The sequence below is a fragment of the Castor canadensis genome, chromosome 9 (assembly GCF_047511655.1).
Source record: "Castor canadensis chromosome 9, mCasCan1.hap1v2, whole genome shotgun sequence".
In the NCBI taxonomy this organism is placed as follows: domain Eukaryota; kingdom Metazoa; phylum Chordata; class Mammalia; order Rodentia; family Castoridae; genus Castor; species Castor canadensis.
This window is the reverse complement of record NC_133394.1, coordinates 149,251,518-149,279,209: the sequence shown is the minus strand read 5'-3', so window position 1 is coordinate 149,279,209 and position 27,692 is coordinate 149,251,518. Positions and strand designations below refer to the sequence as shown.

The 27,692-nt window shown below is 48.8% G+C and overlaps 1 protein-coding gene across 1 annotated transcript in view; it reads left to right on the top strand.

The window, feature by feature from the left end:
* The window catches only part of Otop1 (otopetrin 1), a 30,046-nt gene extending 3,259 nt beyond the window's left edge, over positions 1–26,787 (top strand). The window contains exons 2-6 of the mRNA XM_020178364.2: positions 9,793–9,929; positions 13,469–13,527; positions 18,466–18,596; positions 20,867–21,783; positions 24,867–26,787. Of these exons, the coding sequence (XP_020033953.2) occupies positions 9,793–9,929; positions 13,469–13,527; positions 18,466–18,596; positions 20,867–21,783; positions 24,867–25,037 (1,415 nt within the window). The 3' untranslated portion in view covers positions 25,038–26,787. The remainder of the gene's footprint in view (positions 1–9,792; positions 9,930–13,468; positions 13,528–18,465; positions 18,597–20,866; positions 21,784–24,866) is intronic.
* Positions 26,788–27,692: the final 905 nt, after the last annotated feature.

Below are 27,692 nucleotides of genomic sequence, written 5' to 3'. Positions count from 1 at the left end.
GGGGTGGAAGGAAGTAAAGACTTTCCTTGGAACAAAAGAGGTCAACCCACTTACCAAATTGCTAGCAATGATGGAGTATCAATCCAGCTCCCCGGTTGGCTAAGAAAAGGGCCTGATTTCTTCTTGAAGAGTTGACAGCTGCCCGGGTGGCTCATGTCTTTCCCATGTGCACAGTGCGGGGGAAACAGAGCTGCTGTTTTGCCTATTAGTTGCCAGATCCTGTATTCTGTTTAACAGATAAGGCTAAGGTTAGGATTTTGTTTTCTGTCCTGTCTCAAGACCAAAGGTGTTGAATGCATCATGGGGATGATGGTAAGAGTCCTAGTGACATTTATGGAGTGCTTTTGGGATGTTGGCTCATTTCAACCATTGTCACAGTCATTTGCAGAAACAGTTCAGTGTTCCTAATTACCTGTTGATAATCACCCCCGAATTTATTCCTTTTATAAGTTCAGATTTTCATCGTGTTTTTCTTTCTTAAGGAAAGAAAAACTTGCCTGGTGCTTGCTAGGCAAGTGCTTTACCCTCTGAACCAAGCCCCCAGGCCTAATTACTCTTTTTTTTTTTTAAAGTTTGTTTTTCAGATAGGATCTTGCCCTAACTTTGCCTGGGCTGGCCCTGAATTGTGATCTTCCTATCTCTGCCTCCCAAGTAGCTAGGATTACAGGTGTGTACCATCACACCTGGCATGTCTGGTTTTTTTTTTTTGTAAAATGAAGCACACATCTGAGAATCATCACACCTTTGGCCAGCAGGGCACCACAGGCCATCTCTGGAAACAGGCCGCTCAGGGTACTAGGTCCCTCAGGGGACCAGCAATAAAATGGCAACCTGAGCTGCTTCTGGAAGCCCAGCCAGGGGTGGTAGCAAAACAGATGAAATGGGGAATCAGAGATGGTTCTTTGGAAGCTGCTTGGTGAGAAAGGGTTGGTTGCTGAAAAGGATGGGGCCAAGTTCCCATACTCCTGTGTGTGTGTGTGTGTGTGTGTCTGTGTCTGTGTCTGTGTCTGTGTGTCTGGGAAATGTCAGAGTTGGTGGCCACGCACAGAGGAGGAGAAGGAGAAGAGGGAGCTGGCAGGAGGACAGCTGTACCAGCACTCAGAGATCCTGCAGTCTTATGGGATGGCCAGGACTGTTAGGAACGAGAGTTTGGTCCAGGGAGCTGCAAAGCTCGGTGGGGTCCTCTGGTGGAGTCTGATGCCAAAGAGAAGGAAGTGGCCAGTGTGGGTCCTGGGGACACCTGTTGACCTCAGGGCAGATGCAGCAGGTGCGTGAGCATCCCCCGGGGTCCACTTTGCTTCTCCTTAGGATGGAAGGTCACCTTACAGCTTTGCTTTTCTGCAGGCACAGTCTGTCCCAAGACATTTCTGTCCTTTTATTTATTTATTTATTTATTTAATTTTTAATTTTTATTTTATTCATATGTGCATATAACGTTGGGGTCATTTCTCCCCCCTTTCCCCAGCCCCCTCCCTTCCACCTCCCCCAACTCCCTCTCTTACCCCCCATTACCCCTCGCTACCCAGCAGAAACTATTTTGCCCTTATCTCTGATTTTCGACAAACACAACTTTACGTGACTTTTCAGAAATAGTTTTCCAGATCTGGGGTAGAATGTTAGAGTATATACTTAGCATTCATACATCCCTAGGTCTGATTATCCACACAATAAAAACATTTGCCATAATTCAGAAGAAACTTGCTTAGAAGACCTTTCTGTCCTTGTCACTGGCTTGATTGAGGTAGTGGTCACACACTTTGCGATTTGCCTGTGAAAGGGGTACAGTCTATGGTTTTTAGCAAGGCATAGATTGTACAGCCCACAGTGTTAGAATATCCTTTTTATCCCAATACCATTAGCTCCCCCAACCTCCACTAATCTTCAGTCCCCACCCACCTGCTATCTGGCCCCATAGATTCATCTGTCCTGGACATTTCTATAAATGGAATCAGACAACATGTGGTCTTTTGTGACCAGCTTCTTTCCCTTGGTGCCATGTTTGCCATACCGGCAGTTCTTGAAGTAGGTGTTGTCACCTGTCTGCTTGGTGAGAAGGCTAAACTTCCTGTCACTGGAAGCAGTCCAGGGCAGTGAGCAAGCAGGGAGGAGTTCCTGGTTTCGGACACAAGGCATGATATTACAGGTGGCAGAGCAGGTGACATCCCTCACTTCCACTTTGCCTCTGATCTCCACTGAGAAGGAAGATATTTGACACTTGTGGAGGGCAGCAGAGAAGGGGGGCGATGCCCGACTTGGGTGACCGTTGCTGGGGCAGTGCTGTCAGATTTGCTTCTGTCTAGCAGACACCAGCTAGGCTGTGACGGGGAGGGCTGATCCAGCATGGGCCAGCCCTGAGAGAGCAAGGATGAGCAGACAATGTAGGGAGACAGGACATCATGGCTGAGAGCACAGCCTCCAGGGGGTGCAGAACTCTTCTTCTTTGCCTCGGTTTCCTCATCTGTGAAATGGGGAATGACAGTGCTGCCTGTCGCATAGGGTTGTTATAAAAATCAGTGAATTGGTTTATATGAAGGGCTTGGAACAGCTTTGGCCCATAGTCAGAGAAGTGTGTTGCTATTTAAGGTAAACGAGTCAGTGTTATGCGTGGTAGGCAGGGTACCCAGAGATGAGGACTTGGGGGTCAGGGAGGGGTCCTCACAGGAGGACTTTTTGTCTCTGACAGGGTCTGGAGGTGAGTTAAGAGTTGCCGGCAAGATCTGTTATGTGGACTCTACCTGGCAGGCTGCAGATCTTGGCTTTGACCTGTGGGTCACAGGAGGTTTTAAAGGAAGAGAGGGGCAGGATTGTCTTCACATTTCCGAATGATCACTGTGCCTACAGGGCTTGAGAGGGGTAAGACAAGAAGCCAGGAGATCAGTTAGGAGTCAAGTGAGCATGGAGAGAATATAAACTCTCAGGAAGCTGTCCTGAGGGTCACAAATGAAGAAGGTAACACCTGAACAAGTGACACAGCGACACCCAGGAAAGTTCAGGGGCAGATCAACAAGCAGGGGGCAATTTCCTCAGGAAAGGGGGCGGTGATCCCAAGACCCAGCCCAGGGTCATTGTGAGAAAGTCTCTCCAAACTGTATGCAATTTTTTTGCATGCTTTTTTGGATAGGATTTCTAGTCTAACATAAAATATAAACAAAATGTCAGTGTTTCAACAGGTACAAGAGAATAGGGGGGTCTTGTCCTCTGTGGAAACTCCTGGGCACTTAAAGAACTGTGGTCATGGGGAAGAAAGGGTGTTCAGTTCAGAGACAAAGAATGCAGGGGTCTCAGGGCAGAAAATGCCAGAAGCCCACTTGTGTCAGCTCCAGTCACCCTGTGGCATTGGGAAGGTTTTTTTGGGAAGCCCTTCTTGTTATCTTCAGATCAGGTGTGAATGTTTTCTTAGCACCTGGTCATTTTCTTCCCAGCACCATTCCAGCAGGAGAGTATATTGTCCTGTTCTTGTTTGTTGGACTGGCCCATCTGTGAGTTCCTAATGGCAGGGACACCACTTGAATGTGCTGGTTGCTATGTCCTGAGCTCTTCACATAGTGCCCAAAGTGGATTAAGTGCCAGTTGGTGTCTGTAGAGTTATTGAATCAATGAAGGGTGGATGGATGGGTGGATGAGTGAAAGATGGAAGAAGGTCCATCTTTCAGGGAGGAGGACTATTCTGGGAGGCCCACTGTGGTTCAATACCAGGAAGAACCTTGTGATTAAGCCCAAGCAGAGATGGAGGGGCACAGTGTGAGAAGTGGGAGTCTCTCAGCCCTACGAGTCCAGGTGGAGGTCAGATAGCTTCCCATCACGATGCTTTGGGAAGCATCATTGTCCAGGATGAATACCCAGCAACTGTGGGACCTTCACCTGTAAGAGCCAATGGTTTAATACTCTAGACTCCTGGGAGGGTCTTGGATGCCCAAAACAGAGAAGGGTCTTCCTTTTGCCAACACTATGGCAGTCTAGGCAGCTCCGCGATTATTCTCAAATCCTGTGGCTACCTACCTTTCTAGTTGGTTCCAGTTCACTAAGTTTTTCTTTGTGGTTGAGTGATAAGATGATTCTGATGAAAACATCCATCCATCCATCCATCCATTCATCCATCCACCCACCCATCCATCCACCCACCCACCCATTCACCCACCCACCCATGCACCCATCCATCCACCCACCCATCCATCCGTTCATCCACCCTCCCACCCACCCACCCATCTATCCTTCCACCCACCCATCCATCCATCCTTCTTCCATCCATCCATCCACCCACCCACTCATCCACCCATCCATCCACCCATCCATCCACCCACCCACCCACCCACCCACTAATCCATCCATCCATCCATCTATCCACCCACTCATCCACTCATCCATCCACCCACCCATCCATCCACCCACCCATCCATCCATCCATCCATCCATCCATCCACCTACCCACCCACCCATCCACCCACCCGTCCATCCTTCTACCCACCCATCCATCCATCCTTCTCCTATCCATCCATCCATCCACCCACCCACTCATCCACCCATCCATCCATCCACCCACCCACCCACTCATCCATCCATCCATCCATCCATCTACCCAGCCATCCATCCACCCAGCCATCCATCCACCCACCTACCTACCTATCCATCCATCCATCCCATCCCATCCCATCCCACCCCATGCTCCCATCCAAACTTTTTTTTTTAGGGACTGAGATTTGAACTCAGGATTTCTCACTTGCAAAGCAGGTGAGCCACACTTCCAGTCCATTTTACTCTGGCTATTTTGGAGATGAGCTTTCTCTATTTGTCTGGGCTAGTCTTGAACCACAATCCTCCTGATCTCAGCCTCCTAAGTAGCTAGGATGACAGCTGTGAGCCCTCTATGCCTGATTCCCTCCAAACTTTTGCAACATTTATTGCTCACCATTGCTTTCTCCACTCTTCACCTTTCTCTGTTTTGAGGACTCTCTTCCAGCTCCCTGGTTTGGCTAAAGATCATCAGATGGTTTTGAGTATTTTTCTCTCACCCTCTCTTCTCTGCTCAGCGGTCACACCTGAAGGGATTCTTCCTGTGCACCACCTCCAGCCTCAGCCCCCTCCCTAGTTTGTTTTTCTTCATGTGCTTAGCCCTTCCTGACATTTTTATGTTTGTCATTTGTTTGGATTATGTTTTTTTCCACTAGAATGCTATTCTCCCAAGGGTAGATCCTCTACTTTATTGACTTTTGTATCCTCAGGTGTCCTGGGACAGTGACTGGCTCATTGTTAATCCTTAAAAAAATACTTGCTGAATGATTTGCATTTTATGTATCTTGGAATGTTTTCCTCTCTTTTTCCCTGACCAGTGGGTGACATCTTTGGGATTAGAGTCCTGGAACTGCAGCCCTTTCTTGGTAGCGGAACACTGTGACACTTCCTCTGTCTTCTGATATCCCGGGCTGCACATGAAAAGTCTGGTGCAAGCTCATCCCTCTTTACCTTGAGGACAGCCCAGATTTACATAGTGCTATCCTTGTGTATTTTGTTTCTCCAGCAATCTGTTTCTTTAAGTCCTTGGCATAATGCCTCATGCAGAATAGATGTCTTAGTCCATTTTGTGTTGCTGTACTCAAATGCCTGAGGCCAGGTACTTTATAAAGTGAAGAGTTTTATTTGGTTCATGTTTCTGATGGCTCAGGGGTTCAAACAGCCTGGTACTGGCATCCTGGCAAAGATCCTCGGGCTGAGTCACAACATGGCAGGGAAGCAGAAAGGAAACCCATGGTGTGTGGAGAGGGCTAAACACATGGGTGGCCTCACTCTATAACAACCTGTTCTCTTGAGAGCAAACTGGGGTCCAAGAGAACTACATTAATCCCTCCTGAAGGTGGTGCCCCAATGACCTAATTACCTTCCATTAGGCCCCACCTTTTAAAGGTCCGTCCCTGTCCCCACTCTCAACATCTCCACACTGAGGGCTAAGCTTCCAGCACCTTTGGGGGGGGGATACACTCAAACCGTATCCAAAACATAGCAGGAAGAGTTCTCAGAATGGTGGTTGTGTAGATAAATGGGTGAATGAGTCAGTGGAAGGCAGGGAGGAAGACTTCAAGTGTGTGAGAAGTAGTCTGGTGCTGGTGACTCATTTCTGTAATTCCAGTTACTTGGGAGGCAGCGATCAGGAGGCTCTTTGTTTGAGGCCAGCCTGGGCAAATAGTTCATGAGACCCTATCTCAAAAATATCCAATGCCAAAAAGGGCTGGTGGAGTGGCTCAAGTGGTAGAGCACCTGTGAGGCCCTGAGTTCAAACCCCAGTACCACCAAAAAAAAAAAAATGACCATGAGACGCCATCAAGGTATTTATCCAGAACCCTTGAAATGTCAGCAGAGATAATCCAGACCAAAGTGGGGTCCCAGACTGACCCCATAAGCCCCACCTGGGAACTTATTAGAGATAAGATCTGAATCAGAAGCTCCAGGGGTGGAGCCCAGCAATGAGCCTTATCTCTGCACAGGCTTCATTTTGAACTGCTGGTGCATGAATCATTTGTGGTGACAACCCTCTTCAGTTGTATTTTGTGTTCTTGGAACACAGGGTGACTTTGGGGCTCCAGAGACCAAGTCTCCCTTAATTGACACAGGGGATATATGTCTGACAATCTGTCAGGAGCTTTTTTTAAAGAAGATATTTATTTAGGGCAGAAAAGCCCATGTTAGGAGATGTTTATTTTCCTTAATAAGGTCTTCTTGTCCAAGGATGAGCTTTGCCAAGTGTGTGTCTTGGGACATTCACCAGGGTGCTTATCCCAAGCTCCAGGCAGACCGTCAGTGAAAGGTTAAGAGCACTGCCAGCCGCCATCACCTAGTGGGGAGTGAGAGACTTCGAATTACCTTTTAATACTGAGGGTACTCCTAGCCCCTGACTCATTGTTCCCAAGCCCCCATGTCCCTTATCTAGTCTCCCTCAGGGGCCTGGGAGTGACTGTGGGGACTCACACTTCTAATACCCAGGATCCCACAGCTGCCGGACTGGGCTCTTGCCACTCAACCAGGCTGCTTTGCTTCATTTGCTTTTTCTTCTTTTTTTCTTTCCTTTGTTTTTTTGGTAATCAAAATGAACCTTGCATTTGTCAAAGCATTTCAAAGCATTGGGATCGAATCTCCACTCTTACAGAGTTTCTGATTTCCCTGGGGTTTTTCCAGGATTTAAAAAAATGTGACTTAGTGTTGTTTCCCTAAGGCTTTGAGCTGTGGCCGTGAGCCAGGTGGTTGTGTTTCTGCTCACCCTGGAGGCTTCCCTGGCGGGGTGTGTGTGTGTGTGTGTGTGTGTGTGTGTGTGACCTGATCGCCCCAACCCTGCTTTCTGCTTGGTGCCCTAATGTCTGGCACATAAGATCCAGTTTCCTCTGTGCATGGGTGACGACATCTGAGTAGGGTCAGTGTGGGCCCAGGAGGCTAATGAGCAGGAACAGTGACCAAGTGCTCATTCCCACTGCTTTTTTCTCAGTAATTTCTTCAATTGTCACAAGTGTTTTAAAAATGCACTTCGTATGTTCCTTTCCAGCCTTTATCAACTTGCACAGTTTTGTTTGCTTTTATGTTTTGGTCAAACCATTGTGACTTGCAGTCAAAGTTGGCTTCCTCCCTTCACACTAGCTGGCCTGGACCTTCTCCTGGTTCCTGCCAGAGACCTCCTTCCTATCAGTCTTCAAGAAACCAACTTTCTGCTTTGGAAAAGCTTTAGAGTCATGGAAAGTGGCACAGACTGTACAGTGTGCATGTCACCCACCTGGGCACCCCTATTCTTCAGAGAGTCCAGGGCTGGGAATCTGGTGTGTGAGTAGAACAGACACTCCTGGAATGAGCCCTTTTGGGAAAGCTTCTGGAGGCCTGTTGCTTCAGCCAAGGTCTGCTGGACATGCAGGCAGCCCTCCTGACCTGTGGGCCACACATGCGCAGCTCCAACCAAGCTCAGACTGCAAGTACGGGGACAGCCCTGAACCTGTTCTGAGGACGGATAGAGGATTTTGTTGCCATCATTCCTGGAACAACACAGTGTAGCAACTTCTTGCATATCACTAACATTGTATCAGGTATTATAAGTAATCCACAATTGTTTTAAAGTATGTGCACAGGTTGTATGAACATAATTCACCACTTTCTAGAAGGGACTTCAGCATCCTCTGAGGCTGTTATCTGCGGGGTCTGGGAACTGCTCCTGTCACTGGGGTTATCATTTGTCAGACCTTAGGGTATGTGGCTGGCAGGTACAATAATGAGCAGGACACAGCACCTGTCTTCCAGTTTCAGCTTATCAACCCAATGGTAGAGTTTATTATTTCACATATGCACGCTTGTTTTTGATTGTTATAAAATACATATAAAGTTTATCAAGCCAGCCACTTTGAGTGGGCAGCGCAGTGGCGCTAAGCACATCTCAGTTTCTCTCATTCATCTCATTAGACATTACCTCCTCACTTCCCTCTCCCACAGCCCTTGGCGCCTACCCATCTTCTCTGTCTCTGCATTCAGCTACTCCAGGTAACTTGTGTAAGTGTGGTCCTGCAGGACTTGTCCTTTTGTGACTGGCTTATGATACTTACTCTGATGTTGCCAAAGCTTGTCATGTTGTAGCCTTCCTTTTTAAGGAAAAATACTCCAGTGCATGTACATACCTATTTTTCATCCACAGATGGATGCTTGGTTTTCTCCCACCTTTTGGCTATTATGACGAATGCTGTCATATGAAAATAGGTGTACCATACCTGCTGTGTCCCTGCTTTCAGTTCTTTTGGATACCTGCCCAGAAGTGGAATTACTAGGTCAAACAATTATTTGAGGAACCACCAAACTGTTTTCCATAGTGGCCAGACCATTTTACACTCCCAGCCTCAGTGCACAGAGTTTGTAAGTTCTCAACATGTTAACCGCTGCTTGCTATTTTCTGCTCCCCGCCCCCCTTAAATAGCAGACATCCTAATGGACGTGATGTTTTTGTTTCTATCTGTATTTCCCTACTGGTTAGTGATGTGGAACCTCTTTTTATGTACTTGTTGGCTGTTTTGTTGGGACTAGGGTTTGAACTCAGGGAGTTGCATCTACAAAGCAGGTGCTCTACCACTTGAGCCGTGCCTCCAGACTGTTTTGCTATAGTTATTTTGGGTATGGGGGTCTCGAGAATTGTTTGCCCAGGCTGACCTTGAACCCGATCTTAGCCTCCCAAATAGCTAGGATTACAGGCATGACCCACTGGAGTTGGCTTTTGTTGGCTGTTTTTATTTCATCTTGGGAGAAATGTCTATTCACGTCTCTTTACCTACTTTTAATTGGTTTGTTGTTTTTGAAGAGTAGGTGTCTTTTGTATATATTGTAGATATTATTGACTTACCAGAGGTATAATTTGCAAATATTTTCTCCCGTTGTGTGGGTTGCCTTTCCACGCTATTGATAGTGTTCTGTGAGGCACAAAACCTTTTCATTTCAGTGTAGTTCAGTTTATCTGTTTTTCTTTTGTTGTCATGGCTAAGAATCACTGGCTAGTCAACGGCACGAACATTTCCCAAATGTTTCCTCTAACAGCTTTGTACTCTTAGCTTTGCCACTTAGGTCTTTAGTCATTTTGAGTGAATGTGCTATAAGGGAAGTGTCTAGCTTTGCTCTTTTGCCTGTGAAAATCCACCTTTCCCAGCCTCTTTTAGGGAAAATACTGTCCATTGAACAGTCTTGGCGCCCTTGTCAAAAGTCACTTGAGCACAGAGGTGAGGGTTCATATAATGTGTTTGCAGCAGCATTGGTGCATGGTGGCAGGTGTGTGCACCCCTCCTCCCGCAGGTAGCATCACCTTGTTTGCGGCCATCACCATCATCCTGGGATGCTTCAAAATTGGATACTTCATTGGGTTTGCTGAGTGTCTATCAGCCACTGAAGGAGTCTTCCCGGTCATGCATGCAGTCCACACGGTATTGCAGGTAAACCACTGATGCTTCTGCTGTAAAGTGCATCCCAATGTGTGCACAAATCTCTAACCTGAGACATCTAGCAAGGTGGGCCCTCTGAGGCTTGTCCTATAGCTGCCTATTCTGTGCCCTGGGCTTTCTTCATGGGGACCCCAAGGCAGAACTCGTAAGGAAGAGCTAGGACATTCTGCCAAGCCAGAGTCCACCAGGAAAGGCGGTGGGGGTTATTTCCTGCATGTACAGCAGTCTTATTGAGACATTTTTGTGTTACTGTAGTACTGGGGGTACATGGTGACATTTACCAAAGTTCTTACAATATATCAGAGTTGAATTCACCCCTCCATCATTCTCCTTTCTTTCCCCTCCCTTTTCCTGGAGTAGTTTCACCAGGTCTCATTTTTCCATTTTCATACATGAGCACATAATATTCCACCATATTCTTCCTCCTACACCCTTTCCTTATGTCTTCCCCCTTCCCACTGGTACCAACCCCCAGACAGGACCCGTTTTACCTCCTGTTCTCTGTTTTTTGAAAAAGGCAGTTTTGTTTTCTTAAAATAGCTATACAGGGAGTTTCATTGTGACATTTCCATGTAGATATGTGTTACAACCAGAATTGGTTCATCCCCCCTATTTTTCTCCTTTCTACCTTAGTCCCCTTTTGGTGATTTCAACAGGTTTAAAAATTCTACATTTATTCTTGTGTAGAAGTACATCAACCATATTCATCTTCTTAATGTTCTTCTTGAGACATAATTACTATGCCATGTAATCACCCATTATAAAATCCAGCTCACCCCTGTAGCTACTCAGGAAGCAGAGATTAGGAGGATTGCAGTTCAAAACCAGTCTGGACAAATAGTTCTTGAGACGCTATCTCGAAAAAACCCTTCACAAAAAAGGGCTGATGGAGTGCCTCAAGTGGTAGAGCTGCTGCCTAGCATGCATGAGGCCCTGAGTTCAAACCCCAATGTTACAACAACAAAAAAATCAGTTCGACTGATTCATGGTTGTGCAGCCATCTGTATGATCAGTTTCAGATCATTTCCATTACTCCCAGAAGCAATGCTGGGCCAGACAACCACCCTGTGGATCACTGAGACTCTGTTGTTTTCCACCTTGTGGATTAGAGCCTTCTAGAAATGGGTGAGGTCCTTGTTCTCAGCATTGATGAACTTGGTGTGGCTAAGAAGTAAGGATTCAGTAGACATCATTTAAATATATAACTTGGAGGCAGAACTAACTCATGGTTAAAGAGAATCTTAGCTGGGCTCTGGGTGCAGTGTCTAGCCTTACCAGAGTCTTTGGTAATGGTCTGTGAGGATGAAGACCCCTGTTTCCTCGGTAATCAGAGGAATGATCAGAATTTCTGTAGCGTATCAGAATATACAAGGTGCTTTTCCTTGGTTTCTTTGTGCTATCCTTCTAAAAACTCCATGAGAGTGGGGGTTGACTATGCACAGCAGCCAAGATACAGAATCAACCTTGGTGTGCATTGACGGATGAATGGATGAAGAAAAGGCAGTATATCTACACATGGAATATTACTCAGCCATAAAAAGGAATGGAATTCTGTCATTGGCAGAATGGAAAGTAGAACATTATGTTAAGTGAAATAAGTCAGTCACAGAAAGACAAAAATTGCATGTTCTCACTTATACAGGGAAGCTAAAAGGTTGATCTCATAGATGGGGCTGGGGATAGAGCTCTTGCCTAGCCAGTGTGAGGCCCTGAATTCAAACTCCAGTACCACCACCAATAGCAACAATAAATGGAGCAGAGAATAAAATGGTGGTTACCAGAGCCTGGGAGGGGTATGGGGAGGGAAAGACAGAGAGAGGAAAGTCCATGGTACATGAGTGCTCTTGATAGGAACATCTTCTGATGTTCACAGCACACTCAGATAACTGCGGCTGACTACAGTTAATTGACTATTTCAAAAGAAATAATACAGAAGATTTTGAATATTCCCAGTACAAAAAAAAATGATACCTGTCTGTGGTGACCAGTTACCCTGACCTGGTCATCTCACATTGTCTGATGCAATGAAATGTCACATTGTGCTACATAAAGATTTATAATCATAATATGTCAATGAATAATAAAAGTGCATTAAAAAGACAGTGTTGGATCGCCACTCTCCTTATCCTTTATTTTACGTATTGAAGACACACAGCACGATGCGTTTATCTACATATACACAGCAAGGTGATTACGACAGTCAAGCAAGTGATCTTATCTGTCATCTTCTGAGCTGCCTTCCTGGGTGTTGTTTGTGGTAAGAGCACCTCAATCTAGTCTCAGCAAACGTCAGTGCAGAGTGCAGTGTTATCAGTTATGGTGCTTGAGTTGTCTGTCCTGTCTCCCGGTTTGTTCGTCCTACATATTTGCACCTTGGTGCTCTTGCTACACGTCCCCATAAGTCCCCATTTCTTCATCAGTCATGGTTCTGTTCTCTGCTTCTAGTACCCAGTTCTCCATTCCTGAGACTCTGTATGGGAGTGAGGTCACGCCGAGCCTGTCTTTCTCTGCTCGGACGTTTCACTTAGCACAGAACCCTCCAGACTCATCCGTGTTGACACAGATGGTAGGATCCAGCCTCAGGTTTTGCCAAGGAAGATGCTGGAGCTTGGAGAAGTCATGGCCAAGATCAGTCTTTTCCCCTAGTCCTGGTAGCTCATGAACTTGGCGATACTCTCACTGCTCAAATATTTTTGAATTCCCAGTTTGAAAACGTCCTTTACAGACAATGTCCTGTGCTGAGAAAACTGACTGTCTACATGAGGAAGACTGGAACTAGATGACTAGCTCTCACCCTGTACAAAAATGCACTCTAAATGGATCAAAGATCTTTACACAAGGCTGAAACTTTGAAACTACTACAGGAAAAAAACTAGTATAGGAAAACCCTAGAAGTTATAGACTTAGGTAGTTATTTTCTGAATAAGACTCCAATTGTCCAGCAAACAAGAGCAGGAATTGAGAAATGGGGCTGCACCAAATTAAAATGCTTCTGCACGTTGAAGGAAACAGTTACCAGAATCAAGAAGCAAACCACGGAATGGGAGAACATCTTCAGCTGTCTTTAACAGATAAGGAATTAATATCCAGAATATACAGGAGCACAGAAAACTAAATGCAAAATAAATAATCCATTAATAGATGGTCAAATAAAACTGACATCTTCAGTCTACTGTAGCACCAGAGCCCAGCTAAGATTCTCTTCAACACGAGATAAATTCTGCCTCCCAGATATGTATTAAGTGATGTCTGCTGAATCTGTGCTCCTTAGCCACACCAAGTTCATCAGTGCTCCAGAGCTGGCAGGGCTTGCTATGCTTCCCATCTGCTCCTGGAATATTGTCCCTCCGTCCCCCTCCCCTGGGGGAATGGCACTGCCTTTGAGACCAGGATGGCTACTTGCCTTTCTTGGGGTTGGAGGCCACTCATTTCCTCAGCATTTTCCTTCAAGCTTTATAACTTCTCAAGTATACAAATATAAATGCCAGCTTCTCCACTGATGCACTTTTTCTTCCTTTATTTCTGTCTAGGTATATTTTCTTTGGGGGCATGCAAAGGATGTTATCCAGTCTTTCAAAACCCTGGAAAGGTAAAAACTGTGACTTTGCATGTTGAATGTGACATTCCCGAACATTTCAACCAAACAGAACTAATGACTGCCATTCTGCCAGGGTTATAAATGCTGAGACCAGCCCCCCTCTTGGTCCTAAAAAAGCAAAGCCCCTTCAGGAGGGGAGAGGGGACTCTACCTTTTAGACCCTTCCAAGACAGTCCCAGAAGAAGGCAATGTGGTTTTGAACTCTGCCGTCTCACCTGATTTTCTTTCATGGTCCATAGTTTTCCCATCTGTGAAATGGGGCAATAAGGTAGCTTCCTCTGAGGATGGAGACACAAGTGAACAGCTTGTGCCTGCCACATTACAAATGCTGGGTGAGTTTGGGGTCTGTCATTAGCTCATATGAGAATTGAGGTAAGAATCTCTGGGAAGACGGGGTGAATTCCTCAAGCGCAAGTGTAAGGCAGGCCTGTGTATACACATGCAGGTGATGGCGCCTGGCTTTCTAGAGGGTCTCTCATTGTACAAACTCCCCATGGGAACAAAAACTTCCTCCTGTCATTTAAGACAGCAGCTGATAGTTAAAAGACTGATTTCTATGTGATCACTGGATAGAAGGATTTTAATAAGCTATTGAAATACAGATAGGCTCCACTGACCTCACTGTGCAATGAGGAGCCGCGTCAATAAACGCTTGGGCATCTGGTGAGCTCCCACTGTGCACAGTGCTGGTGGCAATGGTGTGTCCAGGTCTCCTTGGCTATGTGAGTGGTGCCCTGGAGTTGGCATTGAGCTCAGCATGCACCATGTGATCCTGGCAGTGACCTCCACAGGGATCTTAAACCCCAGTGTTATTACTGTCAGACGTTCCACTTCCAGCTGGGGAGGACCAGGGGAGGGAGGGCAGAAGTGCGCACTGGTGCTGTGCCCCAAGGGTGGGGAGTGGGCGATCGAGGTCCAGGACCCCAAACACCTGTCAAAGATAGCTTTAATTGTCTGTTATTACTGGCAAAGACTCCCAAGTCCATTATCACATCCAGTCAGTCTACACGCAGGGGGGGTGAGGGTGACTCTTCTTGTTTGCATTAAGTAGGGAGGCAGTGGGCTCCCACAGGTCAAGAGTCCTGTCCCAAGAAGCCAGCAGCGCACAAGTGGCAGCGGAGGGCCTGAGTGAGTGTGCGCACGTGGCCTGCTGTTCCTCCCTCCACCTCCAGGGGGCGGGCTCCGTGCTTCCCGATTTTGTCCTGGTCTCTCTTCTTATAAAGACGCCAGTTCTATCAGGCTAGGGCCCCACCCTGATGACTTCAGGGAACCTTAGTCACCTCCTTGAAGGCGGGCTCCGTGCTTCCCGATTTTGTCCTAGGCGGTGGGATTGGCTTCACCCACGCCACAAAGTGACTCTTTACAAACTGTACTTTTTACCCCATAAGTCTTGTAAGGATGCAGTGGCATGTCAGGGTCCCCATAATAGAACTGTGATGGGAGGGATGCTTGTGCCCCCAAATGCCTGTGTTGAGGCCCTGCCCGGCAATGGCATAGTGTTTGGAGGTGGGGTTCTCATTAAGACCAGGAGACTCCAGATGGGGGGGGAGAGAGAGAGAGAGGGAGAGAGAGAGAGACAGAGAGACAGAGAGAGAGAGAGAGAGAGAGAGAGAGAGAGAGACCTGGTCTCTCTTCTTATAAAGACGCCAGTTCTGTTGGGCTAGGGCCCCACCCTGATGACTTCAGGGAATCTGAGTCACCTCCTTGAAGGCCGCCTTCAAATACAGGCACCCTGGGGATGAGGCTTTCAGCCTATGAGTTTAGGGTGTAGTGGGGACATAGCTGGGTCGTTTACACTTTCCATTCGGTTGTTACTGTGAGTAGTACTGCTTTGAACACCTTCAGCCAAAAGTATTTTGAACAAGTCTAATTATCTTTTTGCATTAAAGTCCTAGCAAGGTATCGCCAGGATAAAGGCAGAGAGTTTTCAGCGAGTGTCTGACCTGTAGCCGGAGTCCTGGCTAAGTGGTGCCTTTACGAAGCACCGTCCTTTCCCTGGTTCCTGTGGTCCTTCACCATGAGGCCTCTTAGGATAGCCCTGCTGGTGAGGGACAATAGACATGGTCAGGATCCCATGTAGCAGATGAGGAAACTGAGGCTCAGAGCAGCATCACCAATGCCAAGGCCGGGCAGCCTGCTGCTTGTGGGCTGGATGGTGACCGAATCCACCATTGCGTCCCGACACTGCGGTGCTAGCATGGCTGGGGGATGACAGGTGCAGCACCCCTCTTTGCTTCAGTCCAGCTCCCCCCAAGCAGGGCAGCCCCTGCCCTTCCTCAGTCTGCGCTGTTCAGGACAGCAGCCACTGGTCCCCTGAGCACGTGGGTTGTGGCTGCTCCAAAGTGACATGTGTAAAATACAGCCTGGATTCCAGAGGCCACAGTGAAAGTCAGACTGGAAGATAAGGCACTCGGGAATGGTTTTGGGGATTGATTATACATTGACGTGACGCGGTGTTAGATACAGTGGAATTGACAAAGTATTACCACAGTTAGGCTCACTTGTTCCTTTGCCCTTATTTATTTACGTTTATATGTATTTATCCCCTCCCCCCTCCCTCCCTCCCTGCTGGGGATGGAACCCAGGGCCTCCCTCAGGGCAGGCTAGCTCTCCACACTGAGCTATGTCCCCAGCCTCACTGATGTCTTGATGAAGTCTTCAGGAAATCTAAAAGCACACCTGTGGCTCCCACCTGTGTCCTGCCTCGTCTTTCTTTGGATGACACTGTGCCGGGGCCTCAGTCCTAAACTGGAGACCCAGTGGTTTGAGCCGCCTGTAGACGTAGCTGCAGTTAGTCTGTTTTGTTTGAGGGCGAACAGGTTTAGGGTTTGACTCACCACCTTTAAATTTGAGACTGGGACTTCTGTAAAGGAAGTGGGAGATTTGGCATGACAACAAAGGGAAAGAGACGGGTTTGGGGCTCCCCTAGAGGGGTTGGCCCCTCTGTTTGCCACAGTCCCTACCATTCCCTAATGTGACCCAGGACTGCCTTATTCATTCACCTTTCCTGCCAGGCCCTGAGGACTTCCGAATGTGTCACCTGCCCGCACTCGCTGTTTCCTCCCGGTTTTTTGAGCCTCTGGCCCCCACCCCACGCTTCCAGGAGATAGTTCTCTCCTGGGCTGAGAATTCTTCTTACTGGTTTGGGTCCCTTTCTTTCCCCAGATGTGTAGTTTTTAGGGTCAGCTTTTCTCAAAGTGGAACTGAAAACACCTGGAGACCATGACTGGCTCGTGTGAGTGTTCCCGTAGCTGTGGGTTGGGGTTGTGGTGTGGGAGAGGCACTGAGGCTTGGGGAGTGACGCCTGCCCTGTGGGACCAATGCTGGATCAGGCCTAGGGGACAGGGGCTGTGCTCGCAGGGCGCCTGCACTGTAGGACAGTCCATGGCCGCAGCACTGCCTCGTTGGCTTCAGTGGGCCTGGGGCTGGACAAAGCCACATGGCCTGTGACAGCGCAGAGAGAAAGGGTGCTGTACACAATGTGAGTAGAAGAGAACCGGCAGGCAAGGCAATCAGCGCTGTCTGCATTTGTCACAGGCTTTATAGAAAGAAGCTCTGAGTCACCCATGGAGGCTGGCGCCATCTATAGCCACAGGGTGAGCACGGGCCTGGCACATGGGCCAGCACCTGACTCAGATGCCCTGGGCTTCTGTTTCCTTCTGACTCGTGCCTGGGTGTCATGCACCTGCCCAGGGGAGCCAGGGCTGCGTGAGGAGGCTCTGCCCGCAGGGGCTCCTGGGAGCCCTGGGGCAGCTGGGGTCAGTGCTCAGGGGACAGGCAGGGCGGGCTGAGCGTGCACTGTGTCAGATCCTGGACAAGTGGACTCTTGGCTAGATGTTGCGGGGGGCTCTGCTCCCAGGCTTCCAAGAGATCAGCTCCACACAATGTGTTGAGAAGCCTCGCTCAAATCACCAGGGTGCTGCACCTGCTCCCCGCCAGGCACTTTGCTCACGCCTCGAAGCTGCCCCATGGACACGTCTTCAGCCCACAGGCATGGGAAACTGGAGAAGTCACAGCCAGCAGGGACAGTGGGAACTTTGTCCCCCCCCCCGCCCCCCCTTCCCAAGAGTCCAAAGTTCATCCTCCCCTTTTTCCCCCTTTCTACCTTCTTCCTTGGGGGACAGTGAGTGTGGTGGAGTCAGACTGTAGCTCTGAGGCTCACTGAGCTCTTCAAACCCTGCTGTGACCACTCACTCTACATGTGACTATGGCTAATTCTTGAACCTGGCTGGGACTCAATAATGCTCAATAATGTCATCATTGAGAAGGTCTTTTCTAGGTTTCTACTCTGCCATCCTCTGTTGGGTTTGGGGCTTCATCATATGTTGGTTGACTCATTGTCATAAGATGGCTGCCACAACTCCAGCCTTTATGTCTATACTCAAGAGTATTTTTTTTCATTAAAAAAAAATTCAGAGCTTTTCAGTAGTGCTCCGTAGACTGTACCTCACACCCCCCTGGCTGGAATGGCCAAGCTTTGTCGTAAGTGTATCTGGCTTGTTTCAATGTCACTGAAGGTAGGTGGGAGGCAGGGAGGGTGCATTGGTCAGTCAGCAGTAAGAGTGTACCCACTCTGCAGATCTCCAGTGTATCTCTGTCACCGTCCCTTCATTGTTGCTTGCCTTTAGCAAATTTTCTTCCCCACAGTCCTGCTCCCTAGACCTGGCTTCTTTGATGTCCCACAGATAATGAGTGAGCCCTGGAAAGTTCAGGGTTAAGGTGGCACACCAAGACGCTGTGGCTGGGAAGTTCCCATAGACCGGACTGACCCACCCTGAGCCTGGGCTGCCCAGCGGAAGCAGCACTGTGTCTGAGGACACATGTGCATTGGTGTGTACACACACGTGTGTGCGTGTGCGACGTCCCTGTCTCCCCCCTGGGCTTGGAGCCCCCCCAGGGCTGCTCAGGAATAAGAGCTGTGCCTTCCAGGTTCGGGGTGATCCACTCGGTGTTCACCAACCTGCTTCTGTGGGCCAACAGCGTGTTGAATGAGTCCAAGCACCAGCTGAACGAGCACAAGGCGCGGCTGGCCACCCTGGGCTTCGGGAACATCACGATAGGTGAGTGTGCAGGGAGGCCACCCTCCTGCTGCTGGGCGGGGACCAGACCATCGAGGGGGCGGTGTGGACCCCAGGGGCTGAGGGCCCCAGACCATCTAGGGGCTGAGGGCCCCTGACTCACCCCAGCAGACACACCAGATCTCCCAGCTTCACCCTGCCCCCCAGCAGGAACACCAGGCGTAATTACAGGGCTGGGATGGCTGTCATTTGGGTAAGCATTCCTCCCAGTCCAGTTTATGGGAGAAACCAGTGTCTTTGTTTTTGACCATGGCAGATTGGTGGTCGTCGTCTTTGTTCGTGTTTTTAATTAAGGAAAATTTAGTAAGGAAAAGCCATCAGCTTTTCCTACAAACAGCATGACTTTAGCACTCCACAGAAGCCTCGTGGTAAGTGGCTGAAGTGAATTTGAAGTGTTTAGTTAACTGGGTTGACTTACTATTTTTGCTCATTTTTATTCTTCCCTCTTCCTATTTGAGAGTCTGAAGTGTAAATTTTTGCATTTTCTCCCCAAACTCTGTTTTTGTCAGTTAAACTGAGCTAGGCAGGTGCTCTCACTTGAACCACAGCCCAGCCCTTTTTGCTTTAGTTGTTTTTCAGATAGGGTCTGGCATTTTTGCTCAGGCCAACTTGAACTCTGACCTTTCTAGCTACTTGTAGCTGGGACCACAAGTGCATACCAACACACCTGGCTTACTGATGGAGATGGGGTCTTGCTAACTTTTGGTCCCAGCTGGCCTTGCATTTTGATTCTCCCAATCTTTGCCTCCCGAGTAACTGGGGTTACAGATGTAAGCCACTGTGTCAGCCCTTCTTCCCAAATTCCTGAGCATTTTATGACCTATCACATTGTCTGAGGACATCCGGGTTGAGGGCAAAGCTCTGGGGACAGGATGTCTCAAGTTTGGCTCTTGTTCTCTGTGTGACCTTTGGGAGACACTCAGCTTCTCTGTGCCAACCTTTCCTCTTTGTAAGGCAAGACGATCTGAACTGTGAGCTTTCAACCATCTCTTCCACCTTTCACGTGCCGCCCGCTACTGAGGCTGTTCCCTCACAGGGGGCGAGGACAGCAGAGTGAGAGGCCATGGTCTGACTGCTTCACCACCCCGGCTAGCAGCCCCCTGCTGGGAAAAGTCAGCCCAGTGCATCTCCCTGTCTGTGGCCTCATTCCCTCCTTGGTGTCCATCCGTAGCAGAAGAGCAGTGACAACAATAAGAAAAAGCAAACAGAGCTGGGTATCCGTGGCTCAGGCCACCTAGCTACTTGGGAGGCTGAAATCAGGAGGATCACAGTTGGAGGCCAGTCCAGGAAAATAGTTTCTGAGACCCCATCTCCAAATTAACAAGAATTAAAAAGGGCTGGAGGGGTGGCTCAAGCTGCAGAGTGCCTGCTTTGCAAGTAAGAAGCCCTGAGTTCAAATCCAAGTCCCCCCATCACCCCCAAAAAATTGCAGTCTGAAGCCACATAAGATGTGCTTAAATTGCTTAAAAATAATAAAAGCAAACATTTATTAAGTACTTGCTGAGTACCTGGCACAGTTCTAGACATGTAAAGTGGTTTATTAACTCTGGCCCCAGTGCTCTGAGGGCGGCAGTATTAACTATTGCATGGAGGTAGCCGTTAGGCCACAGAGAAGTTAAGTAATCCATCCGAGGTCACACAGCAAGTAAGTGTGTGAGCCAGGATTGGTGTCCTAGCAGCTGGCCTTCAGGCTCTTTGTGAAAATACAGTATTAGACTGACTTACAAAACAGGACTCTTGGCTCTCGTGGGCTGTTAGTCTGAGCCATCTTTTGCATAGGACTGTGTAAGTTATAAGCGGAGGGGAAGCACCTTACAATCGGAAAATTGCAGTGTCCTGCAAGAGCGAGGGTAGTTGAGGCTGCTCTCAAGTTTTTCCGTCTGAGTTTGCAAACACACACGCATGTTATGAATTATAATAAGGCAAAGTGTAAAGAAAGAAAGATCTATAACAACTGCCCAGAAACACAGCCAAATGCTCGGTTATTTTTGTAGTGTACTCTTTATTCATTTCTAGTTGATTTGATACTGCATATGTGTATATATATCCATATATATGTTCACTCTTTTTTTGACTGTGACCTATGAAAGATGGATGTCACATTGCACCGAAATGCATGGCACCGTGTGACTGTGCCTGTCGGGGAACCTTACACAAGCCAGGCGTCCTCTTACTGCGGCACAGTTTTTCTGTGTTTTCTGCCTGGCCGTGGCCTGTGCTGACCGCCCTCCCTGTGCTCTGCCTGTCCCTAGCCTTGGATGACCACACGCCGCCCTGCAACTGCACGCCCCCAGGCCTCTGCTCGGCCATCGCGCACGGGATCTACTACCTGTACCCGTTCAACATCGAGTACCAGATCCTGGCCTCCACCATGCTGTACGTGCTATGGAAGAACATCGGGCGCAATGTGGACGGCCCTCGGCACCAGAGGATGCAGCTCAAGTTCAACGGGGTCCTGGCAGGCTCGGCGCTGGGCCTGACGGCACTGGCCGCCACCATCGCAGTGGTGGTGGTGTACCTGATCCACATTGGGCGCTCCAAGTCCAAGAGCGAGTCGGTGCTCACCATGTTCTACCTGTACGCCATCACCCTGCTGCTGCTCATGGGGGCCGCCGGGCTGCTGGGGATCCGGATTTACAGGCTGGACGAGAGAGCCTTGGATGAGTCCAAAAACCCAGCCCGCAAGCTGGATGCTGACCTCCTGGTGGGCACCGCCTCCGGCTCCTGGCTCATCTCCTGGGGTTCCATCCTGGCCACCGTCTGCGCCGAGACCTGCCCGCCCTACACCTGGTACAACCTGCCCTACTCCATCCTGGTGATCGTGGAGAAGTACATACAGAACCTCTTCATCATCGAGTCTGTCCACCGCGAGCCGGACGGGCTCTCCGAGGCCATCCAGACTCTCCGGGTGGTCACCGTGTGCAGTGGCGATGACACTGCCCTGGTGGCTTCCTACTTTGGGAGGGGAGCGGTGGCAGGGCCCCAGGGTGGGGCTGTGCCACGTGTAGGCAATGGGAACCTGTGTCTACAACCAGGTGGCAAAGAGGAACGAGAGAGGTGCTGGGAAGGGGTCCCGGGCTCAGCCTGCCACTCCTGGCTCCTGCAGGGTGACACCAAGAGAAGAGTCCTCAGGAACATCACAGCCTTTTTGTTCCTCTGCAATATTTCGGTAATCTCATTATTATTATTTCAAATCAATGAATCTCGTCCTTGCCCTTTTCAAATAAGGCATGAAGGCAGTTTGTAATAAAAATAAGTACTTGACTAGTATGTAGAAGGCTCTGAGTTCAAGCCCCAGCACTTCCAAAAGTAAGTATAAGGTTAAAAGTCGATGCTCTGAACATGGTTGTGGAGGACAAGGAGGACCCTCTTGAACTGTGCCTCGGGATCACTCCTGGAAGTGGATGGAGAGGTGAGGGCTGGAGGCAGGAGACCAGCACTGAAGCCTTGCACCTTAGCCAGGGCGATGGTGGGGATGGAGAGTAGAGGAAGGAGCGAACGCATCACGTGGGAGGAAGGAGGGCAGGGACCCAGTTAAAAGTACAGCCAGAGACCTTTGGACCACACGGGCCTCTGTGATGGGTGGCCAGGGGCTGGTGGGGATGTCCAGCCTCAAAGGCACTAGCCCTCATTCTGGTGACGTCAACTCTCTACCACCAGCCTCCTGTTCATCTCGTCTGCCCTGCTTCCCCGTCAGCTCTGAAGCTTTTAACTTCCTTCTTCTAAGTGCAGTGGGTGCACGCCAGGGGCTGTCACTTTGGTATTACCTTAGGGCCACATAATTGGGAGGGCCTGAATGAAGCAAGAATGGCCGTGGGTCTCCTGATTCAACTTGACCCTTGCACCTCAACCTCACCAGATGGGCAGGCAGTGATGGGCAGCTCTGAGTTTGGCTCTAGGGGAAGACCCCCTCCTTTCTTCTAATAGCCATTTATTGAGCACCTTCTGTGTGCCAGGAACTATGCCAGAGATACAGAAGTGAAGCAAGGAGTTCATGAATGAAAAGAAGGAGGTATTAGTAATTCCACAGGCTGCATTTTGCTGGGGTATATATTTCAAAAAGGGGGGTTCAGCTTGTATTCTTATAAGGCCAGAGTTACTCGTAGTGTGTGGGGGAGGGGTGGAGGTGGTAAGGAGTGAGTGACAGGGCTTCGAGCCCTGTGGAGGAGTATGAATTTTACTCTAAGTACTCTGGGAAGACTCTGGGGATTAATGAGGGAAGTGACACCGACCATAGTGTCCACTTGTCAGCTACATGGAGAATGGACTTTCGGGGTGACAGTAGGAGAGAGGACAGCCTGGACAGGTGGAGGTGGAGCCAGGGACAGACTGAGGATCTCCTTGGGGATGAGGACTCGGTACTTGCTGAGGAGATGGGTGGTGGATGATGTTACTAGAGGAAGAGTGAAGTGACATGACATCTGGGGTCTTGTGTGAGCACGTAGAGGAGGAGGTTGCTGGTAAGATGGAGACATGGGGAAGGTAGGCTGTGTGTGAGTTGTGTTTTGGACACCCAAATGGCCAGGGGGAAAGCTTCCCAGAGTTCTTGAGAGTGGACCTGGCTGGAGGGTTGGATGGAAGTCAGAAGCCTCTGGCTGGGGTTTATAGCCAAGGCCTGGGTGGCAGCCCCAGGGGTCATGTGATCTAAGGGAAGGGGACCCAGGAGTGAACTGGGACCCACCTGCATGAAGAGGCTGAACAACGAGTCAGTAGAGGGGATGGGGCAGAAAGGGTGGGGACATGGGCTGAGAGCCCCTCAGAGCCACTAAAAAGTCCTGTGTGGAGCTGGAAATGAAGGCCATGGGTGTCAGTTCCTTACTAGTGCGTAAGAAATAACTCCTGAATTTAGCAACTTAAAACATCCTGCACTTACCATTTCAGAGCTTCTCTGGGGGGCGAAGCCAAGTGCAGAGGAGCGGGCTGTCTGCTCTTCCCAGGCTAGGAGGCCAGGGCTGCACAACTTTCAGTGCTTTACCCTGGGGACCCAACTCAGAACTCATGCAGTTGCTGCAGGCAGGATTTGCCCCTTGTGGGTTGTTGGACAGAGGGCTGCGGTTGGCCTGAGCTCCCCTTGGATGCCTTGCACGTGGCCTGTCCACAGGGCAGCTCAGCGAAGGACCCCATCCTCCTCTCTTGCAAGAGAGCATGGTGAGAGGGTCCATAGTCCCTTCTGTAACCTAATCCAGGAAATGACTTCCTGGGGCTTTTGCGCTGTTCTGTCTGTTGGGAGTCTTTGGGTTCAGCCAGCACTGGAGCAGGGAGGGCTGCACAGGACATGGCTCCGGGATCAGTGGGGTCAGGCTGACCACGGCATGGGAGCGGAGAACTTCAGAAGCACAGTAAGAAAGAGAAACAGGCCAGGATAGGCAAGGGAGCCCCAACAACTTCAGGGGTGCTGGAGAGGATGGAAGCTTGGTCAGATGGTGAGGAAGGGCTGGAGACCAGTGTGTAAGTTCCACAAGCAGCAAGAACAGGAGGTTATTGCTTTAAGCTTTGCAAACTTAATTCTCATTTTATTCTCATCTGGGCCCTCTCAGAGAGGTGTCTGTGTTCCCATCTTATAGACGAAGAGGTTGAGGCTGAGTAAGAGCTGTGGGGATGGAGAGAATCAGATGGATCTGACTGCAAGGAGAAGTAGGGAGGGAAGGAGGGGGTCAGTGCAGGCTCGTGGAGCTCATGGTCCCCTATCGGGATGCTGGATAGTCTCCTCACTTGACAGGTGTGGCTCAGGCCCTGCAGAGTCTGGATCAGCATCTGTGGTGCCTGGGATTGGGGTGGGGTCCCTGCGTGGCTTGGAAGCTGCTCGCTGGACAGATGATATGCTATTTAGCTTTTCATTGCAAAGTGCTTGAGATTAAAGACATAAAGAGGAGGAAGAATTTATTTTGCTTCACGGTCAGCTGGTTCCAGTGCTGCTATGCCTGAAGAGAGGCAGAAACCTCATGGCAGAAGGGGCATGGCAGAGGAAAGCTGTTCACCTCATGGCAGCCAGGAAGCAGAGAGCGAGAGCAAGAGCAAGAGAGAGAGAGAGAGAGCGCCGGGAAGGGTCCTGGGACAAGATGCAAAGGGTCCTCTGGTGACCTGTGTCCTCCAAGTAGGTCCCACCTTCTAATAGGCCATTGGCGGGTGAACCCATTGAGGAATTCAGACCCTCATGGTCCGTCACCTCTCAGAAGCTGTCAAGCCAGCACAGGAGACCTCGGGGACACTGTAGACTCCAACCCTAACAGGTGGTTTCCTCTTCTCTTACAGCTTTGGATACCTCCCGCCTTTGGCTGTCGCCCCGAGTATGACAACGGATTGGAGGAAATTGTCTTTGGCTTTGAACCCTGGATAATTGTGGTCAACCTAGCCATGCCCTTTTCTATTTTCTACCGGATACATGCAGCTGCTTCCCTCTTTGAGGTCTATTGTAAGCTGTAGGCTGTGTCCACATGACATGGAGGAGGGGGCGAGGGAACAAGGGAGCCACCTGGGAATGGCAGGCTGGGCAGATACTGGCTGACAGATATGGGAAGGGCACCCTTTGTCTGCTGAGTTTGCTTCCTGTGGGCTGGAATTGCTATCACCCTTGGTGAGGCAAACAACAAAAACCTGTGAGGTGGCCCAAATCTGTCCTGGATCACTTAAGTCTAATCAAAACCAAATTATTTGATCTCCTTCCAAGTGATTCCGTCCATTTTCAAAGAATGTGATTCCTAGGCTGGAAAAAAGTCTCTTTCAGCTGGTTTTTCTCATCTAAAGCCTTTTCTGTTTGTAATGTGTCATGTGAGTACACCCAGCCTCTTTCCTTCACCATCTGCTCAGCAGTCACTTAATTTTTGCCTTCTCGGAGCTGGTGAGTGTAGACCTGAACACGTTTAGTTTGTGTTTTAATTTTTAAGGAGGTTTCATCATGTTTGAACCAAGTTACTTTTATCACCCTGATGGAAATTTGTGTATAGATTAATGTAGATATATTTGTTATCTGAAATTTTGGCATATATTTGTGATCATTTTGAAGCATTTTTAAGAAACAAGTTATATCATTCTCTTTTTCGCTAGAAATGTATACACATGATTATTATAACAAATTTGGACATTTCAGGAAAGTAGACAGAAAAAATTTACCTGTGACTCCACCGCTCAGCTGCCACTACTTTTAACACCTCGATGTATTTCTTTTGACCACGATGATGGGCAGGATTGCTTTCACTGCTGCCCCTGCTCACAACGGCCCAAGATTCTCAGTTTTACCTATAGCTTTCAGCAATATGGCAGAACCTTCCGCTGACATTGTTATAAGCTCTTTCTCTTACAGTCTGTCAAGTGACTGTGCCACAAGGAACTTGGTTTCCTCTTGTTGGTTTTAGATGGTTTATAGCCTTTTGCTTTTATAAATGATGTGGGAAGCACTCATGTTTGTGGAGAATTTCTTATATTCAGAACCGCTTTCAAAGACGCAGCGGGGTCTCTAGACCCCGCGACCTCCATGCCTTCAGATTAAACCAACTCTGGATAGAAAATATTTCAAAGAATTATGTCTTCACTGAACATTACAGACATCTTGCCTGTCATTGTTCCCTAAACAATACAGTCCACCAACTGTCACATGGCGTTTGCTCTGTGGTGGGTATAATAAGTCATCGGAGGTGATTGGAAGTGTATGGGGACATGCAGGCCATATGCAAAGACGATGCTGTTTTGTATGGGACTCCATCTGTGGATCTGGGGACCCACAGGGGGCCCTGGAACCAATGCCTCAGGGGTACCAAGAAACAACTGCATACTTAAAATCAGGATGCCTAACCCCCAAAGATTATAAATATTTTAATATTTCCTAAGGAATACTGACCTTTGAACAGGGTCTTCATGTATTTTTCCATAACTATTTTAAAATTGTAATAAAATTAGCTTACTTACTTTAAATACTAATGTAAATATCTTTGCATTTGGGTGTTTTTTACTTTTTTTTTGGACAAGTAATTAAGAAACACCGTTTTTACATGACTAAAATACTTGGTGTTCATTTTAGGAATAAAGCTTAAAAAATAGGCACATGTTCTAAGAACAAAGGAACGTGTCATCTATAATACCTTCCATCTGGGCATTGGTTCTCAGCCTGGGGTTCTTTTCTCTCCAGGGGACACTTGGCAGTTTTTGATTGTTTCCACTAGGGGGAGCTGCTATCACCCCTGGGTGGAGACCAGAGACACTGTAGGGGCTACATGCACAGGACAGCCTCCTCCCCAAAGACTCACCTGGCCCTAAATGTAGTGGTGCAGGGGCTGCAAAACTGTGACCCGGAGGTAATGCTGGTGATGGGGTTCCTGGGTACCTATCATGGCTGGGATCATTCTTACAGACACTGAATTTGTGCGTAACTTGCTTCTTTCCTCTTAACGCTCAGTGTGCCCGTCCCGCATTTACCAATCCCCAGGGCATGGGCTCTGGCCCACTAGAGTGCTCGTTATGACCCCTGCCCTCCTGGCTGAAAGGTCAGATGCAGATGCCACCTCCCTTGCAGATGCATCCCTGGAGCAGGCTGAGGCTCCTGAACTCTTCCTCGACACTGAGTGCTCTTTTGCAGTATGATTTTGGGCGGATTTAACACACATCTCACGAATGGACATGCCATGTCAACTGTGATCAGGACATTTGGGGATACTTAGGTGGTTTCCTTCCTTGCTGTGTCCTTGCCGTGCTCAGCACCTTCCTTACTGAGTCCGACAAGGTGCTGATTCACACCGCCCCGCAGTCGCTGCATTTTGGTTGGCATTTACCCCTGTTCTCAGTGCATCAGTACAGTCCTGGGGCCTCAGCCACGAGAATGCCAAGAGCAGCTGACCTGCTGGGGTGGTCTTAGGGACACAGAGCTCTGTCCATTGCCTTTTCCTTTCGGTGAGCCATAGCTTCTTTAAAAAAGAAAATCAATAGAGATAAGGGCAAAATAGTTTCTGCTGGGTATTGAGGGGGGGAGCGGGAGGGGGTGGAGTGGGTGGTAAGGGAGGGGGTGGGGGCAGGGGGGAGAAATAAACCAAGCCTTGTATGCACATATGAATAATAAAAGAAAAATGAAAAAAAAAAAAAAAAAAAGAA